The sequence below is a fragment of the Phaenicophaeus curvirostris genome, chromosome 16, assembly GCF_032191515.1.
Source record: "Phaenicophaeus curvirostris isolate KB17595 chromosome 16, BPBGC_Pcur_1.0, whole genome shotgun sequence".
NCBI lineage: Eukaryota > Metazoa > Chordata > Aves > Cuculiformes > Cuculidae > Phaenicophaeus > Phaenicophaeus curvirostris.
In genome coordinates, this window is record NC_091407.1 from 429,333 (window position 1) to 447,163 (window position 17,831).

The following is a 17,831-nucleotide window of genomic DNA, read 5'->3' on the forward strand; positions in this document are numbered from 1 at the left end:
ATGAGTGTATATTCAATAAGAGAAGATCGCTCACAGTTAAGTAGATATTAAGGACTTCATACAAGAAACAAAAGGGTTTATGCTCAGTTTGAGTTGATTCTGTAAATATCCAGAATTCTTGCTATTATATTCAGAAAGAGTGGACATATGAAATAAGTTAAAGTATTACAAAATCCTGGAGCAGTAGCTTCTGAACGTCTTGGTTTATGACCCTACTTGCATTTCTTAAAACCACACGCTGTAGAAAACAGATCGACTGACTATTGATTTAATTTAAGCTGTCTTTGAGTAAGAATAAGAACTTTATCCTAAAATATCCCTTATAAAAGGACTGTAAACCCTGCTAGCACCCACCTTATGGAGCCTGAAATAAAAATTGTGAGTTGGTAAGACCCACACGTGAAAAGGTTATTTCACGACCCTCAGTTAAATTTCGTTATGCTGTTCGGCATATAAATAATGTATGAATTAATAACTATTTTTTGGCAGATGTTTGCTTTTGGATTCTGTTTTAGTCATAGAACTGGAATTCTGGATGACTAGGGAAAGCTTTAGAGACAAATGTTTTTATTTTAAAAAAATTAAGTTACTTGTCACTGTACTGCAACTGAGAAAGCGTCACAATCACAAAAATCCTCACATTTCAGCTTTTGTACTTCTTTTAAAAAGTCACTGTTCCCTTACAGTATAGCTGCATATTTTATAAGTGCTGTGGATTTCTGGACAGCAGGTTTACATTTAAGTTTTGCAAGCATAAACTTGAAAGTGATCAATACAGCTGGCACTAGAAAAGCCCCACTGGACAGGTTCATTCAGAAAAAGTAATTTTGAAGGCAAAGTTTGGTTTGATTGGGGAACTGCTCACAACCTGGCAAGCAAAATTTCTCCTCTGCAATTGTAGCAGGAAACTGCAGATGTCACCACTAGCAGGAGCAGAATCCAGATAACAAACACAGAACTACAACATGCCCTATCCTGTGTAAAATGTATTTGCTAATATAAGCTGCATATGTTCCTAAGAGACTGTAGGAACAAGGAGCTTGCCGACTTCCCAACAGCATATAAAACCCACTGGTTTCACATGTTCAGTGACCTTGTGAAATGTGTAGTTGTACTTCGGCTGTAAGAAAGAGTCCAGGACACTTGCAAAATGAAGACAGTTTTTACTAAAAAAAGCACAAACTTGGACCATCAAGCAATGACAACAAGATATACAACACTTTGTTACTGCTGATGAAAGCACCATAAGGCCAGGGAATGCATCCTATGGTTTTTCATCATTTACCCAAACATCCTGTTGGCTCTGCATACAGGCAGACTCTTTGGCTCGGGTATTTCAGGGTAATGGTTTCAGAAGACAAGACCTTTTTGCTCATAGTTTTTACCTACTGGCACAGGAGGAAACACCGCTAACTTGCAACCTAACCTCCAGTAAAATACCAAATCACAAATAAGCAGTAATAGCTTAGCATGTTACCTATGGTTATTTTTAAGAAGACGACAGATTCTGCATTGAATGAAAAACCCAACCAAAAAAAACTTACAAAAAATCCACATATATAAACAAAAGACAACTTAATCTAAATATTTATCAAATACTATTTATTTCATTAATTCATACATTTCGTATTTAAAGTTGATCCAGTATGCAACACAAAGCTACAACTTTATAACCTCTCCATATACTCTTCATTTTCACCTTATACAAAGCTAAGCAAAAAAGACGCCAAACCCAGTACTGATAAAGCTGAGACACCTGAGAAGACACAGTTTATGTAACATCTGAATGATGCAAATGCATGAACAGTACAGGTTTTAAAACCTGTTCAGCTCTCTTTTACTGAATCAGGCTCGGGACAGTTCTTACTCTGATTTCCTTCTGATATCAGTACAATGGAATGAGAAAAACAATAAGTAACAAATTTTAAGCTTGTTATGGATGTATTTAATACTGAAATTTCCATCTGAAGAAAAATGTTCACTTTAGAAATCTGTCACAGCTGAGTCTTAGACTGCAAGTTAACAAATTCATATTTCACACTTAAAATGCACAAATATTAAAAGTGCACAACACAGTTTTTACTGAACCTGAGTACAGAAAATCAACTCTCCCCTTTAATGATGGAAATCAGATCGATCTGTTAGCACTAGAATTGTAAAAATATATATAAGTTCAAGTCATTATAGATAAGAGATTCAGTAAATCGCTAATATAAATACATTAGCATGTAATGACAGAGGACCAGCCCTTTTGGTAGTGGCAGTTTGTTACATAATTGTCATATGCAGTGCAGAATACGTTTCTTAAAAACATACACCTTCTCAGACTATCAAAAGAAGAATGACTTTTCCCGGTTTTATCTTCCAAGTGGCAATAAATTTACTGAATTTATTGACAGATGGTCTCTTTTAAGACTGTAAAATACAAGTGCAATAGGACACAGAAAGAAGACAGTATTGGAAGAACTGTCAACACTTTTGGAAAACCTTACTTAAACAACTATTGTGTTTTGTGAGAGGAAATATGTTCTAGCATAAAAGAACAGTCCCAATAGCTCACCTAATTTTTTCACTTTCAGTTGAACAAGGTGAAAGAGCTATCAAAACTGATTAAAATATAAAGCATTTTAAAGTATAATTAAGGCACACTCAGAATTAAATTTTTGTGCCACCACAGAATCTCTACCCAGTCTAGACCAAATGAATGCACCTTGCAAAATATAGCAAGACAGAGCTGTACTGACTTTGGAATGCCAAAAATTAAATTATCATGTCTAGGAAAGTAAGCAAATGTAATGTAGAACATATCATACAATTATTGTTTACTGTGACAAAGGCTTATTGTGATGTTCTAAATTTCATGACTGAGTCAAGCGTGTTCTGCTAAATGAACTCCTGCCAAAAGACCACAATGTGTTTCAAATAGCTCCATCCCCGAAAATGGCAAATTGCAGTTTCCAGAGAGTAAAACATTAATAAAAATGGCAACAGCAAAGTGATATACACACAGCAAGTCACACATATTAATGAAAACACAGTACATTTTCAGCTTTAAAAAGATGTTATAACTTCCAAAAGGAAACATTTTTATCAATTAATCTTAGCACTTACTTCTTATGGACCTGGTGAAGAAATTAATTTAATTCATTCAGTGATATAGAATTGGTTAAAGTGCTGTAGAAAGAATTAAAATCTTTTGCATTTCTCTATTTGTAAGAAACAGCTGGTTATCTTGGAAGGCATTTATTATTAATATATTTCATGTACTTTGCCAAAGTACTGTGCAAGAAAAGCTTATTTATGCCCTATGTTGAACAACCTCATTAGTCATCTTTTGCTTTTTCCTTTAGATATTGCCTCTCTGTAGGTCAGGTGAATAAAGTCAAAAAGTTGTGTGGCATTAGCAGTGTTACCCAAAATTTTGGAGAGCTCGTCCTTGGACAGCATCACTAGCTCTGCAATGCTTTTAACGCGGTTCATTAAGGCACGGCAGTTTTTTGCATTAATTCCTGGCATTTTTAATAAAAAGTCCTGAGGACCCGGGTTATACTTGTCTGACTCGGGAAGAGTTTCAGAATCTGCCTTGACAGCCATTGCTGTTTCTGCATCAGGTTGGGGATGGTTTTGTTTTAACTCTTCAAACAGTTCCGCAGTAGCATGGGGAGAGGGACACCACAGAATACGTAACTTTGGGAAATGGAGTGTGAGAAGGGTTAGTTTAGAAGTAACATCGTTACTGGAAATTTCCTGATGTAGAGAGCCTCGTGGAATCAAGGAGAAAGGCTTGCTAGGATCAAATTCAATCAGGAGAATTGGTCGTTTATAGTAACGGGACATAGAAATGCACTGTGTATACAATCTTCCATTATTTAAGGAACCAATCAGATCACTGATACTTTTCCGTTCTACACAGATATCAGGAGTTAAAATGTAATCTCCCACTTCCAAAGTAACAGGCTCAATGTCGATGCCGCGACGATGAATCAGTGATGGAAGCTCACTACGAAATTCCCGCATATCCACTATTACAGTTTGCTGAACAGACTCCTGTTCTTGTCCACCTGAAGAGCAAAATAAATACAGTTAACCTTATACTTATGACCCGACTTTGATCGTATAGATTTCCTCTGTGCTGCCAAAGTTTCCGTAATAGAAGGACTTGATATCTCACAGATCTTCACAAATTCAGCAGTAGAAAAATCAACAGAAGAAAAAGATGCTTTGTTGCAAAGGAAGTAGACAAACCCCCCCACTATCTGCAGCTGCTAACCCAGGCAATCTGTTTTGCCAAGATCAAAAGGAGTCCCCAGCATTTCCTAGCTCAAGGACAATGCTGCCTTTGATCATCTGCAGACTTCATTTTTAATGTTTTAACTTCTCTCCACCTCACTAGAAGCAATACTACACAGTCTCATAACCAACAAGCTGCCCAGAAACAATCCAAATGGCATCTGTCTTAATGGTAAAACACTTTGTTAATTTATGGTTTCTTTTCAAAGAAAAGCAATTAATTGTGATTGCACAGAAAAAAGCAGATGGACTAAGGGATTTCTTTACCATCAGGACTGCGATCAATGTGCCTATGACTCAGGCACTTTGGACGGGTCTTTCAAAGCTTAGAACTGTGAGCTCTACTTCAGGAACTGCTCACCTGCTTTGCGTGTGTCAGTAGAAGCAGAGGCAGGTTTAGCATCTCTTACTAGGTCCAAGTTTGTTTCATCTCTTCCTTCTCTTTCTTCAGGAATAACCATGTTGGCCTTCTCTCTAATGAACCACAACCAAACAAAGAAACACTAAAAACTGCAATTATGAGACAAATAGGTCAAAATTCCCTGCAGCCAGATGTAAAATTATATATATTTTAATACTAATTAAAAACATTAATCAAACCTGACCAGAAATGCAATTTACTAACTCTTCCAGTTTGTTGGGCTAGATGCTATATTTTTATTTTCAATTGTTAGTGCTTTTTAGCATCTGATTTTGCTATTATTAGAATTTCTCGGGGCATATGAAACAAAGGAACCAATCACTAGAAATAGTAGTATAACCTAGTGAGAAGATACTGTCGGTAAAAAGACGGGCCTACGCAGTACAAGAAAATAATTACTCTGTTCCCCAAAATAAAAGCCTGAGAAATATCTTACCAGAAATGTTCCCTGCAGACAAAAACACATTTACAGAAATGAAATTCATAGACAATTAGGGAAAAATACAAGTAGTGTTGTTAAGCCTTCAAAATTTAATGTTAAAAACCTAAAATGAATAAAATGTCAGGTGCTTTTAAAAGGAAGATTTTGACTTTTTGTCAGTTCTCCATGGGAAAACATCCAAAAAGCAATTAAATTAAACTTTATTTAAAGCCCTCACACAGTTAAGAACATCACTCCATTTAAAATGTAAACATATACGGAAACTACATTAAACACTAATAATAAAGGTATTAAACCCATTTTGTTACCGAATGAGTTTTTCAAAGGCCTCCTTCTCTTTTCTCAGAGTCGTGAGATAGCGCTGTTCTTCTGTTGAGCCCCCATATATGAGGAAATAAACCCTGTGGGTTTGGAGAAGAAAAAAAAAAAAGAAAAAAGGAAGTTCTTTTTTCATGTGGTGCATTTCCTCACCTCTACTTGCATGACTGTATCTGCCCTTCCTGCTCTGGAAGGAGGGAAGGGGATGCTGGAGGTAGATATAACACATGCTGATTAGGCAATGAAAAATAAATTGTACAAATAACCCAGTAATTAGTCTCATGCAATATACTTTGTGAGTTCTGTCATTTATATCTACACTAGAGTCCTTACCTGGGTATCAGGTACAGAAACAAAGTACTGCCACGCTGATTCCCATTTTCAGTTATGTTGCATACATACAAATATTTTACTGGAAAGTGACAACCGCTCTGTTAAATTATGCAAATAATGTGCATGAGGTGATTAACACAAAATATTATAATTCAAAATGTAATAATTTTATATATCAATGAATTGTGTTTCAACTGTACCAAGTTAAGTGCACATATTGTAAGACTTAATAAACTGCAATAAGTTATTTGCAGGTATAACTGCAGTTTACTGTACTTAACAAATGCTATATTAGGCAGCCGTATAAATGAAAGATCATGCAAATACTCATAGTTTATTAAATTTCCAGTCTTCTATATTTTCTATATTTTTAATTAATCTCTAATGTTTCTTCACAAAAAGGAGGTTTGCAATTTACAAGTGTATTGAGTACACATATACAATGCCGAAACTTGTCAGCTAACACCAGAACTGAGTAGAACTGCAAATACTTCCGATTTTCCTGTACTTGTTTTCATGTTACACTTTCTGAATTTGTGGTAGTTGGCATGACCAGACATCAGGAAATGTGAAAATTATTTAAACCCAAAATTAACCTCATTATGTGAAAATGATACCTAAAGAGATGGTTTAAATGAGACTACAGCACTGCACAATGGATCTGTTGCCACTCAGATCATCTAAATAGAGATCTGGTGGAAGACAGAATGCACTTTTTCTTTTAAAGGTATGTTTCTGTTAGGGGACTAAGTACCTGCTGGTAAGTAAAAATTAGCTTTTGGTTAAATCAGACATTATACTTCTGTTTAAAATTAAGAAAAGGACTAAATGGGAACTGAAAGGTTGCTAAAGAAAAATCTCTAGATGCACACCCTGCCTTGACTCCTGAAAGTGAACTTTTTATTTTTGCTTTTAAGACTAAGACTAGACTGACCGAGTCAACTTGCCTCAAAGGTTTTCCAGGCCTGCTTGCCTTGTAGATTTCCAGCTGCCGAACAAAACTTAGTTCTGCATCATATAATACAACGTATCTTGGTTCAACTTCATGCAGTACCCGAGTGAGTGCGTAGGGATCACCACAGCCCTGCAATGGATGAATAATTGTGAGCGGGTTCTTGAAAATACCGTAATAACAATCTGAGGGCAAGTTCATATGGAAATCTTCAGGAATGGTCTCTTCCATAATGCCTTCTTGGCTGCTGCTTAATTCTTTGTTCTCTTCCACATCTAACTCCTCTTTCTTTTCCTCCTCAGTTTTCCCCATCATTTGGATTATAGTCCGGTCTTGCTGCTTCTTGGGTTTATTTTGTTTTGAAGGAGCAGCGAGTTTGGCTTTTTTGGCTTGAGGTCCTGCGTCAGCTCTGGCATTTCCTTTGGACTTGACCGCTTTTCTGTCCTGAATCCACACTTCTGCAGCCTTCTCATCTTTTCCAAAGGTTTTATTATAGAGCCTTGTTAAAAAAGCTTCTGCTCCAGCAATAATACATTCCCTGAGCTGTGCACAAGCTCGGTCATCACTGGCACAAATAAGCACTTGCCCTGCAGTCAAGAAACAGTATCAAGTTCATAATCTGTTATGCTGTACTACTTATGCAGCTACAAGACATCTCTTGGGCAAATTGTTTTTAATGATCCTAGAAGCATGCCTGCCAAACACCTTTACATTTGATTGTCTCAGTTGCTCTGGGCTCTCAGGGAGTCTAAATTGCACGATGTTTTGTACCAAACAAGATAAGAGAAGGTTAATGAAAGTTCAGCATTCCTTATTCTTACACCATTTAGTTTAGTGAGGTTTTCCTTTTCACTACCCGAAGCAAAGCAGATACAGCATGTACTAAAACATACTCAGAAAACTAATTTTTTTTAATGTGGAATAAGCAAGAACTTAATTTAGACCACTCTAATTTTTAGCCTTTGTCAGCTGTGTCAAGAGTCTAAAAAATACATTTCACATAATATTACTGACATGTGGGCCTTGAATAACAACTCTCCACAAGCTGACTCAGATAAACTCCTACAACACTAACGAAGAGAGCCAGTTCTCACCCAGAGTCAGAACTCTGTGGGTGGGAGAAGAAAGCACTTTTTTACCCTTACTGTTTCCTAAAATAAAACTTGTGATATTTAAGCGAATGGGAAGCTCTAAAATAGGAACGGCAGCACAGCAGTTTGTTAGAAACACACTTGCCTTCTACTCTACCCTATTTATGTGCATCTCCTGGAGAAGAAAATTTTCAGGTGCGTGAGAAGAGTGCTCGAGATGGAAAGGGCAAAAGACAAAACTCCTGGTTTTTTTAATCTTAACTTGATAAATGAGTGAATGGTACCTTGATTATTATAGATTTCCATATTATTAGTTTTATTGGTTTGAGACAAAGGTATCAGTACGACATGAAATGTAAGTTAAAATAGATTTTTTTGTAATAATGCAGGTTCTTTCCTAAAGAGCATTGCATAGTAACCTATATTTCTTCATTTAGAGCAAGAACTAAATAGGACTTTATGTAAAACTATTTAGTTAGGGTATGTACATCTGTATATAAACAACGTAAAACTGTAAAACTAGTTTATGTAAAACTGTAAAACTAGTTTATGTAAAACTATTATATACAGATGTACATACCCTCCTTAAGTCCACAAATTATTAAATTTAAAACTAGCTCTTTAATAAACTACAGTAAAATGTTATACTCCTTCTCTTAAAAGTCAAGTAGAAGTAAAAACTATCTGCACTGTGAAAACTTACATCATTTAGTATCCTCTCACCTGGACCACCAAAGTCTTCACTGTTTTTATTCTCATTTTCAATCTCTTTCAGTACTTGTCTCAAAGCTTCCCATTTTGGGTTACTTTCTAGAACCAACTCCCTTTTCAGTTCTGAAACAAAATAAGATTGAAGACAGCAGCTCTTACAGCCAAAATACTTTTCAAACTTTAAACCACTTAAAATTAGCAGTTAGATGTCAATAGCGTGATGGTCATTGGCAAACAGAATATTCAACAGCTTACATATGCAACTTGTTACGCTGATAGGTTGGAGAGCACTCTTACAGAAACATTTACAAATGGGGATAACTTTTCAATTCTAAAACTCCCAAATATTTTTTAAATAAAAGCAATGGTAGCCTGCTAGCCATTCACATGACATAAAAAAGATCAAGCTAATCACCAATGTAATTCAAGTACAATTCCAGAACAGCTCTCTCAATGAGCAGCTGAGCAAGCTTAGAAGAAACCCTCACTTCTGCATGACCCTGCTCTATGTTGTTTATTATATGCTTTTTGAACTAAGACTACGCATCAACTTATCCCAGCTAAGAGTGAGACATCGAGCTGTTTAAGAACATGTCGGCAATCACAGCAAAAGTAATAATATGCAGAGTGTTTGAAGTTGTGTGACACACTCAAACTTAAAATTAGGAATCATCAGTACCATTTTCCTTCTTTACATCACTTTTTTCAGAGACTTTGCCTTTCCGATTCAGTTTCTCATCTGTAATGCGGTAAACTCTAGCTCGAGCATTTAGAAACATTGAAGTACTGGAGTCAAGAAACAGCCAGCCTGAAGAGAAAAAGAAAGCAGCAGTAGTTTGACATTTGCAATGTGTGTTGTTTCAGCCCTTTAGAGTAAAAGCCTCATATCTCTCATGTGGTATACCTGTGCTACCTGCTTGCTATGTAATTACTAGATTAATAAAAGCCAGAAATCTGGTGCAGATCTCACCCTGTTAAGTAACAGCAGTTAAGTGGGAAGATGTAAGCATTATCCATCAATAAAAACCTACGTCCTTATGGTTCGTTATATAAAATGTAATTAGATACCTTCATATACTTGGGGATGTTAATTAAAACCATCAACATTCCACTGTTTCATGCATTAACTTGTATGGTTATTCAGTGTTTACCTGAATTTTCACCAAAAGCTTTTTCACTTGCTTTCAGTGACTCCAGAAGATTAAGGAAAGTGACACAGTCATACTGAGTTAGATATAGGAGCAAAGTACGTAGTATCTTCAAATCCTGGACCAAAGACTTTGTCTTAGCTCCAAGCTGATGCCAGAGAGGATCTAAATAGTGACGTATTGTCTAGGAATATGAATTGGAAAGTTTAGAATGTCAAATCTACAGTATGCTAATCAAGGTACGAATGCAGTTTGTTTCCTTTGCAGCACATGCCACTAGTTTCCCAATGTTATTAAACACAGCCAATTAAAGATGTGAGGGTGAGATATCTGTTTTGCTAAGTAATAATTTTTTTCAAAGTTAACATAATATAGATGCCTTTATGTAAGACATTTCAACAATTAGCAGATGTATATAATTTAATGTTTTCAGTACATATTTTCCTTTGAATATAATAATTAAATAATAATAATAAAATAATAAAATAATACTAGTTCTGGCCTGTACCATTAGTACCTAGTACTCTCTACTTAGGCAAAGTAAACCAAAATTATAATGTTATTTAATTATTAAAATGAGTATCACGCAGATATGCAACCTACATAGCCTAGGAAAAATCCTTCCAGATATTTGAAGTACGGAAGGCCTCACATCAAAATGAAATCACAGGTAACAAATAACCATGTTTCACTATGATGACTGCAGTTTATGATTTTATCATACAGAAAGCATATGTATGCCACACATTGCAGATCTGCTAAAAATAACAATGCACGCAGCATCAATGATGATTAAAAAATACAACAGATGCATGCACGTGCATATTGTGTATTACGTGCAGTGTTTCTCCTAAGAGAAAAAAATACAAGCAAGAAATTCAAGAGGGGAAAAAAAGTGGGGAAAGAAATAACTGTGTACTTATCTCTAGAGTATTTTGAGCTGAAATTGCAGCCTTCTTAACAACAAGAAAAAAAAAACCCAACCATGTATCAGAACGTTATTACTGTAGGGACTTTGGAAATGAAAGAAGAGCAATACCACCAATACATCAAGAACCCTGTTGGCAACTCTAACATCACCACTACAGATTAACACTGTTTCTCTCGTTGTACCAGTGATAAACATGCCATGGGAGAACACCAGTTACTGCTGGTTACCAATTCTACAAATAATATTTTTTGTTTGCATGGCAGACCGTTTGAAGACCTACATCCCTTTCATTAGACACAGCAAAACAATCAAAAGGGTTACCTTGTCAAAAGCTTTACCAATAGCATTTTCTAATGATAGATCTTCTACTTCAAGAGCTGGATTGTAACGTTTGAGTTCTCTCAGACATGCGTTCAAAATGTCCAGGATTGAAGTCTGGATAGCAAGCATAGCAGGAGTCATTGACACATGTATTTCCACGACTTCAGGCTTATGCTTCTCTAAAAATGAGGTCACTGCTATATGAAATCTAAGAGGAAAACAGTTTATTAAGATTCATGTGGATGGTTTGCTTGACCTAAAATTATACAGGTTTGTATAAACTGCAATTACAATTGCTTTAAAGGTAAACAAGTAAGTTAATTGCAAAATAAGTCAGTTTCAACAGTTTTGAAGACTGCAATCTTATGAACAGCCTCAGAAAACCAACAATTCCACAATCATCGCTGACTACGTTCCAGCCACATAAGCCTATACAGTGCTGGTGAATGATCCACGGAAAATCACTGCACTAGATTGTACATCATCATTACATGTAACAACTATTAAAGTAAAACCAAAAAATCACGTAAGAGAGAAACTGGAATGGATTCATAAATCCTTTGGAATCACATGGATCCACTTGCAGACTCTATGGCATTCCAGAATTCTGGTTCCAGGCAGCAGGTCCTTGTTAGAACACTGTCCTTATAGCTAATCTGGCAGCTGTGCAGGTATATTGCTGATCTTTACTAACAGAACAGAGCCACGTCTGCTGACCTCTGAAACTCAATGGGTATTTCCTTTACTGCATGCTGTGCCCCGAGGTCTTTTCATGGCTCAGAAGCCAAGGAAGAAAATCTAGAGAGCTTCTATTCAACCTTTCCTATCCTAGTTATGTCCATTTCTAGTTCTTTGTGCTACTGGAAGAAAGACTGTTAAAAATTTACAATGCAGCACATTGAGATGGAATGAAACACATTCTAGACTGGACTGAGGGAACACATGGGCAGACCTCTTGCCCAAGGCAAGCGCATGGAATGGTCAGTCAGCTAAAGGGCTCAGCTCCATTTGTGGTGCTGTCTCCTCTTGAAAGACTTAACACATCACAAACTTGGCAATTTGGTTTCTATCAGTTATTAAGAAATATTCTTCATACACAACATACATGGAAAGGAAGATTAAAAAAATCTGACATGTAGGAAGAGATTCGTGGAGTTTCGTCACAGCTGGAAACAAATACCTCCATGAATGGCAGAACTGAGACTGTGTTCCTGTTACTTTGTGGCTTAAATAATTTGTTTAATAAGCGAAGTTTTTTCTTAAGCTATTAAGAATGTCACTTCCTGCTGTGGATTCTGTTGGCTAAAAGGACAGCTAAACCATAAGATTCAGAACTTTACAGGTTTGATTTAGGTCTATTTCCAAAAATACTTACAGAAATTTAGCATCTTTAAGTCGAGTTCTGTCAAAAACTGAATTAAATTTGTTGGGGATACAAGAAGAAACAGATTAGCAGCGTGACTGCATGCACCTCATTTTCTTAGGAACCCATTGTAACATTCTTCATGTTTTTCTGAAGTTTAACTCTCCAGTGAAGCGAAGGGCTGCCTTACCTTGGCCACAGATAAAGTTTTCTGACAAAAAGATTTCTCATCACTCTTTCCACATGGCAAAAGCCAGTATTAAATGCAACCGCATTATCTGTAAAAGCTTTAATGAAGCCTTGCTTGTTCTTCTGGCGATAAAGTCGCAAGATAAAAGCTTCCTGACAGGACTCAATGATTCTGTGTGCTTTGTATACCAAAATGCCTGGCAAAATAAAAGGTTTTCAAGTTACAAAAAAAGTTAAGAAAGGTCCAGTAAAAATGTCTTATTTTAACATTTTTTCTTAAGTAAAGTACAATGGAAATTTAAATCTTCTAAAGTGATGGTTGAGTAAACTTTCTGGGATTCAAAGCAAGTGATTCCCCAGTTTCAGTACCGTGGAATCCCCAAATAACAGAATGGAGCTAATGATACAACTTTAACAAAAACCCACTTGTGCTTGAGGGGCAGGACTTACTAGCTTAGAAAATTCTTTACTTCTAAGGCAAAACTGGAACCTGAGCCTTTTAAAAGGAGTAAAAGTAAATGCATGACGTAACACCCTATTACAGCAAAACAAGTTCAGCATATTCAATAATATCTTTGTTAGAGAAGTTCTGAAATTATAGAATTGTATGTTTCATTGGTAACAGTTCAAGTGTTTACACAAAACTTTGGAAAATATTTATTATGCTTTTTCACCCCTTCAATATGTATATTTGCACTTGAGGACAGAAAGTACCAGAAACTGTATGAATACACCACTGATTTTCTTCATGGCTCTGGGTGTATTGGGAAAACATGGACGCATCATGCACATGTTAGTACAGAGAAGTGAAACAGAAGTTTGACTAGAATAAGCACTGAGGTGAATGCTTCCAGGACTTACACTTCACTCAGCCAAGACTTTTTAAAACCAACACTTTTTTTTCCCTCTTCACACTTAATGGTGTTAAACAGCACATCACTTTTTTTTCATTCTCCCCCTCGTGACAGGAGGCCTATGTGGTACTTTTATCTCTTTAGAGCGTCCAGTGGAATAATAAATTACTTGCTAAAATGGAAGTCAAAGACACCAAACATCACAGGTTTTACCTAGTACCTACGTAAGCTGACAAACTCACAGCACATTTTATTTCCATAACAAGTTTCTTCAGCTCAGTAGCCAGCCAATGATTTCAATATGCCTTTCCTTTGTAAGCGAAAAAGCATCTATAAGAAAAACACTTCCATATAACTGCTAGCCATTCATGTTCAAGTCATGGAATAATCCATTAAAACATCTCTATCTAGATATTCTTATACCCCTCCTATGAAGCACATTCTTCAGTATACAATAATGATCACACTAATTTCTAAACATCTTCCAGTACGTCAAGACTCTGAGAGGACGTTACAGGAGACTATGAATTTGTAACAGGCCAGTAAGACTATCTTTATCACAACACCTTCCTACTTTTAGTCAATATTTCTCTGCTTATGAAGTGATTTCATACTGCTATGTAAGCCTTGGTAGAAACAACTTGCTACCACTCACCACACCAAATTGCATCAGTTGTACCATGCTATTAAATACATAATATGTCTTTGGCCAAAAGCACTAGGAATAATTCTTATCTATTGCAGTGATAATTTATCTCCAGTTAGCTGAATTAATGAGTTTATCAGAAATGTACATGTGATTCTACATTGATTTTATAAACGCTTATAACACCTGGAAACACCTTACCGATTTTTAATTTTTTTTTTTGCTATGTTAACTCCTCAAGGAACACTGTTAAAAGTTTTCATAGTACAATGTGTCCCACAGGTAATACACATTTCCAAAAGAAACGCGGGTTACCCAAGTTTTAAAGAAAGGAGCAAGTTATCAAAGCTGCAGCCGCACTGACCCCCAGTGGCAACGCAAAAACTATAACAACTTTGTGTCAGGACTAATTTTTACATCTTTTGTGTATTTCTTCTTTCCATAGTGACAAAGTCTAAAGGTGTGTTTTCTTTCCTTTTTTTTTATTTTTTTTTTCTGCTTTATTCTTTGGTAGGGCAGAAGGGCAGAAAGGCAGAAAAGAAGAAGTCAAACAGACGAAGAGAAATTTAAGCAGGTTGCCCAGAAAATGTATGTGTTCACTGGTTTGTTTTTTTTCAACCTAGAAATATCAGAATTGAAAAATCTGGCATTCCTTGGTTCTAGTATAAAACTGTTCAAAATGTTTTGCAGATTAGAGCTTGTCATACAGTAACTAAAAGGAAGGGGATACAGCTTCTGAAGCAAAATCTTCCGTTCTTCTAAGCATACAATATTCAGTTCTGTTTAGCCATTAAGATGTTAACATTTATAATAGTAAAATACTCTTATATTCCTGGCTCTTAGATATCTATTTTACTAGCTCTACAAACTGTAACAGGGTTTCCTGTTTAGACAGGAACATAAAAGCAACGATGGTCGGAGAGAACAGGAACAAAACACGTGAGGAAAAAGAAAACTGTAACATCTTCCATGCATAACTTCTATATTACAACAAAAGAGGTCACAAGCTATTCCCAAAGTCTTTACAATTATAGTAACTACTTTTCTTCATAATACTGCTACTTAGATAGCGTCTGAGGTGTATCAAAACAAAGATACTCCTATTTTATGATGGGGAAAATAATCATGAGTAATTTGTTAATGCAAACCCCCTTCCTCCCCCAGAAGGTACTGTGCATGGTTGATAAAGCATGACATCTAAAATCAGTTTTAATCATAGGCCATTTAATGACAGCCCAGTGTCCTACAGACCACAAGACACTATTTCACCAAATGCAATCAACCATTCTCCTTTGAAAGCCAGTCTGAATTTTATATTTCTTATGTCACTGGCAGTATAACTGCCTATTTTTTTCCAAACCAGTTATTGATATTAAAGTCATACAAATGGATAATCCAGTATCTAGAAATAACATGGATGTTTTCAAGTTGCATGACTAAAAGGCAAACAAGTTCAGAGCAAAGAAAGCCATTAAAAAAAGAAAAAAAGAAAGGTCTATACATTTGCTTCTTTTACTTCAGTCTTTCCGGGGAAAAAATATAAAGGAGTAGTTCTTTAACCTCAATACCAGCTCACAGAACCCCTCATACAGGATTAAGCTTTAGGTATTTTCAAACGTAACAGTCTCGCCTTTATTTCATTAAACTCTTACCAGTAATGAGGTTTGCAGGAATTCTGTCAGTAAGGAAATCTACCACAAGGATTCGACTGGTTGCAAAGATGACTCCTCCTTGTGTGTAAAACTCATAGCGAGTATTATTTGTAATTTCATTGGTAACACGCCGAGGAAGATGCACAACTCCATCCGACCTCAGCTGATCAATAAAATACTCCTAAACCAAATACAATAAAAACACAAGGCATCACCGAGGTAACTGATTAAATGGATGCAAAACCCCACAAATTATACATACTGTAAATTTGAAGGATGTGTCCTAAACACATTAAAGCACAATAGTACAACGTTCTACCTAGGGAAGACAGAATTCTCATGATCTTTTTCTTCTTCGGTTTACTTTGCTCAGTTTCGAATTCATCCAAGTGATTAAGTCCTGTGTAATTTCAGTGGTAGCCGGACAACACTTAAGGAAATGTAAGCTCTTTTGAGGGTCGGTTGGTCATTAACTTATATTTTAACAGGTCTTTTTCAGAAACCAGGCAAATTTAACAGCGACTTCAGAGCAGAGAATTGGGAAGAGATCACCTGTAGTGCACTCCTGCCTTCCAAGACAAGTACAGCAGGTATGGCTACGGCTGATACGGACCTACAGTCACTACACAAAGTGCCCAGATCATAGAATCACCAGGTTGGAAAAGACCTCTTGATCATCAAGTCCAACCATTCCTATCTGCCGCTAACCCATGTCCCTGAGCACTTGTCTACATGTCTTTTAAACCTCTCCAGGGACGGTGACTTAACCCCCTCCCTGGGCAGCATCTGCCAGCGCCCAGTGACCCTTCCTGTGAAAATTTTTTTCCTGATGTCCAGCCTAAACCTCCCCTGGTGGAGCTTGAGGCCATTCCCTCTCGTCCTGTCCCCTGTCACTCGGGAGAAGAGCCCAGCTCCCTCCTGTCCACAACCTCCTTTCAGGTAGTTGCAGAGAGCAATGAGGTCTCCCCTCAGCCCCCTCTTCTCCAGGCTAAACACCCCCAGCTCTCTCAGCCGCTCCTCATAAGGCCTGTTCTCCAGTCCCTTCACCAGCCTCGCTGCTCTCTGGACGCGCTCCAGAGCCTCAACAAACACCCTTCTCGCAGCGAGGGGCCCTCCCTGCCGGGGAATCCTGCGGGGAGGAGGGGGCTCTCCCTGCCCCTCCGCCCGCGCCGCCCGGCTCGGTTCGCCCCGCGGGGAGCGCACGCGGCCCCCTCCGCTCACCTCCTCGGCGGGGCCGGTGTTGAGCACCAGCACCAGGCTGGCGGGCTCGCAGTAGAGGCGGAGGAAGCGCAGCAGCAGGCGGTCGATGCCGAGCCCGCGGGCGCAGATCACCAGCCCGTCCTGGTGGAAGAGGTCCAGGAAGATCTGACTCTCGTGCTCCAGCAGCGCCGCCATGGCCGAACCCTCCCCGCCCCGCCCCGCGCCTGCGCAGCCCGGGCCGCCCGCTCCCACAGCGCGGGCACCTCGGTTAGGGCTTGAAAGGTAGGAAGTGTTTGAATATTATGCATAGTTTTTGTGGTTTTAGAACTAAAATCGTAGAATCATAGAATAGTTTGGGCTCGAAGGGATCTTAAAGCCCATCCAGTCCCCCCCTGCCCCGGGCAGGGACACCCCCCACAGCCCGGGCCGCCCCAGGGCCCCCAGCCCGGCCTCGGGCCCCTCCAGGGCCGGGGCAGCCGCGGCTAACCTGGGCCAGGGCCTCACCGCCCGCTTGGGGAGGAAATTCCTCCTTATGGCCAGTGTAAATCTGCCCCTCTCCAGTCTGTACCCGTTGCCCCCAGTCCTACCACCACAAGCCTTTGTGAACAGTTTTTTCTGTGGGGTTATGGGGCAGAGGGACAGTGCACAGCCAGCTGCTCCTGTAAGGGGAACATGTGGAAGTTTTTCCACGTGATACAGTATCAGTTTTCATTACTTCCTCCAATACCACCTTCTTTTGGTAAAATAATAAAACACAGGAAAGTCCTTATCTAGGAACAGGAGCTAGGGCTGCAATATCTGCGATCTGTGCTGATGTCTTACTTTAAGCAACACCAAGAGCTGGAACGCGCGTAGGAGACCTCATAGTATAGGCGCACTGGTGATAATATGCCAAGGATTTTCAAAATTCCCGGGAGGTGTTGGAATTCGCCAGGAGGAGAAGGGGAACTGTGAGATGTTCCTCCCGTA

At 38.1% G+C, this 17,831-nt stretch overlaps 1 protein-coding gene across 1 annotated transcript; it reads right to left on the reverse strand.

Moving 5' to 3' along the window:
* Nucleotides 1-1,148: 1,148 nt before the first annotated feature.
* On the reverse strand, nt 1,149-17,064 carry ERCC4 (ERCC excision repair 4, endonuclease catalytic subunit). Its single transcript, XM_069870337.1, has 11 exons — nt 16,884-17,064; nt 15,663-15,843; nt 12,512-12,707; nt 10,959-11,166; nt 9,710-9,890; nt 9,238-9,366; nt 8,571-8,681; nt 6,752-7,343; nt 5,462-5,554; nt 4,652-4,764; nt 1,149-4,061 (listed from the first exon to the last, which is right to left on the reverse strand). The coding sequence occupies exons 1-11, from the start codon at nt 17,055-17,057 to the stop codon at nt 3,328-3,330; spliced, it is 2,712 nt and encodes a 903-aa protein (XP_069726438.1). The 5' UTR covers nt 17,058-17,064; the 3' UTR covers nt 1,149-3,327.
* Nucleotides 17,065-17,831: the final 767 nt, after the last annotated feature.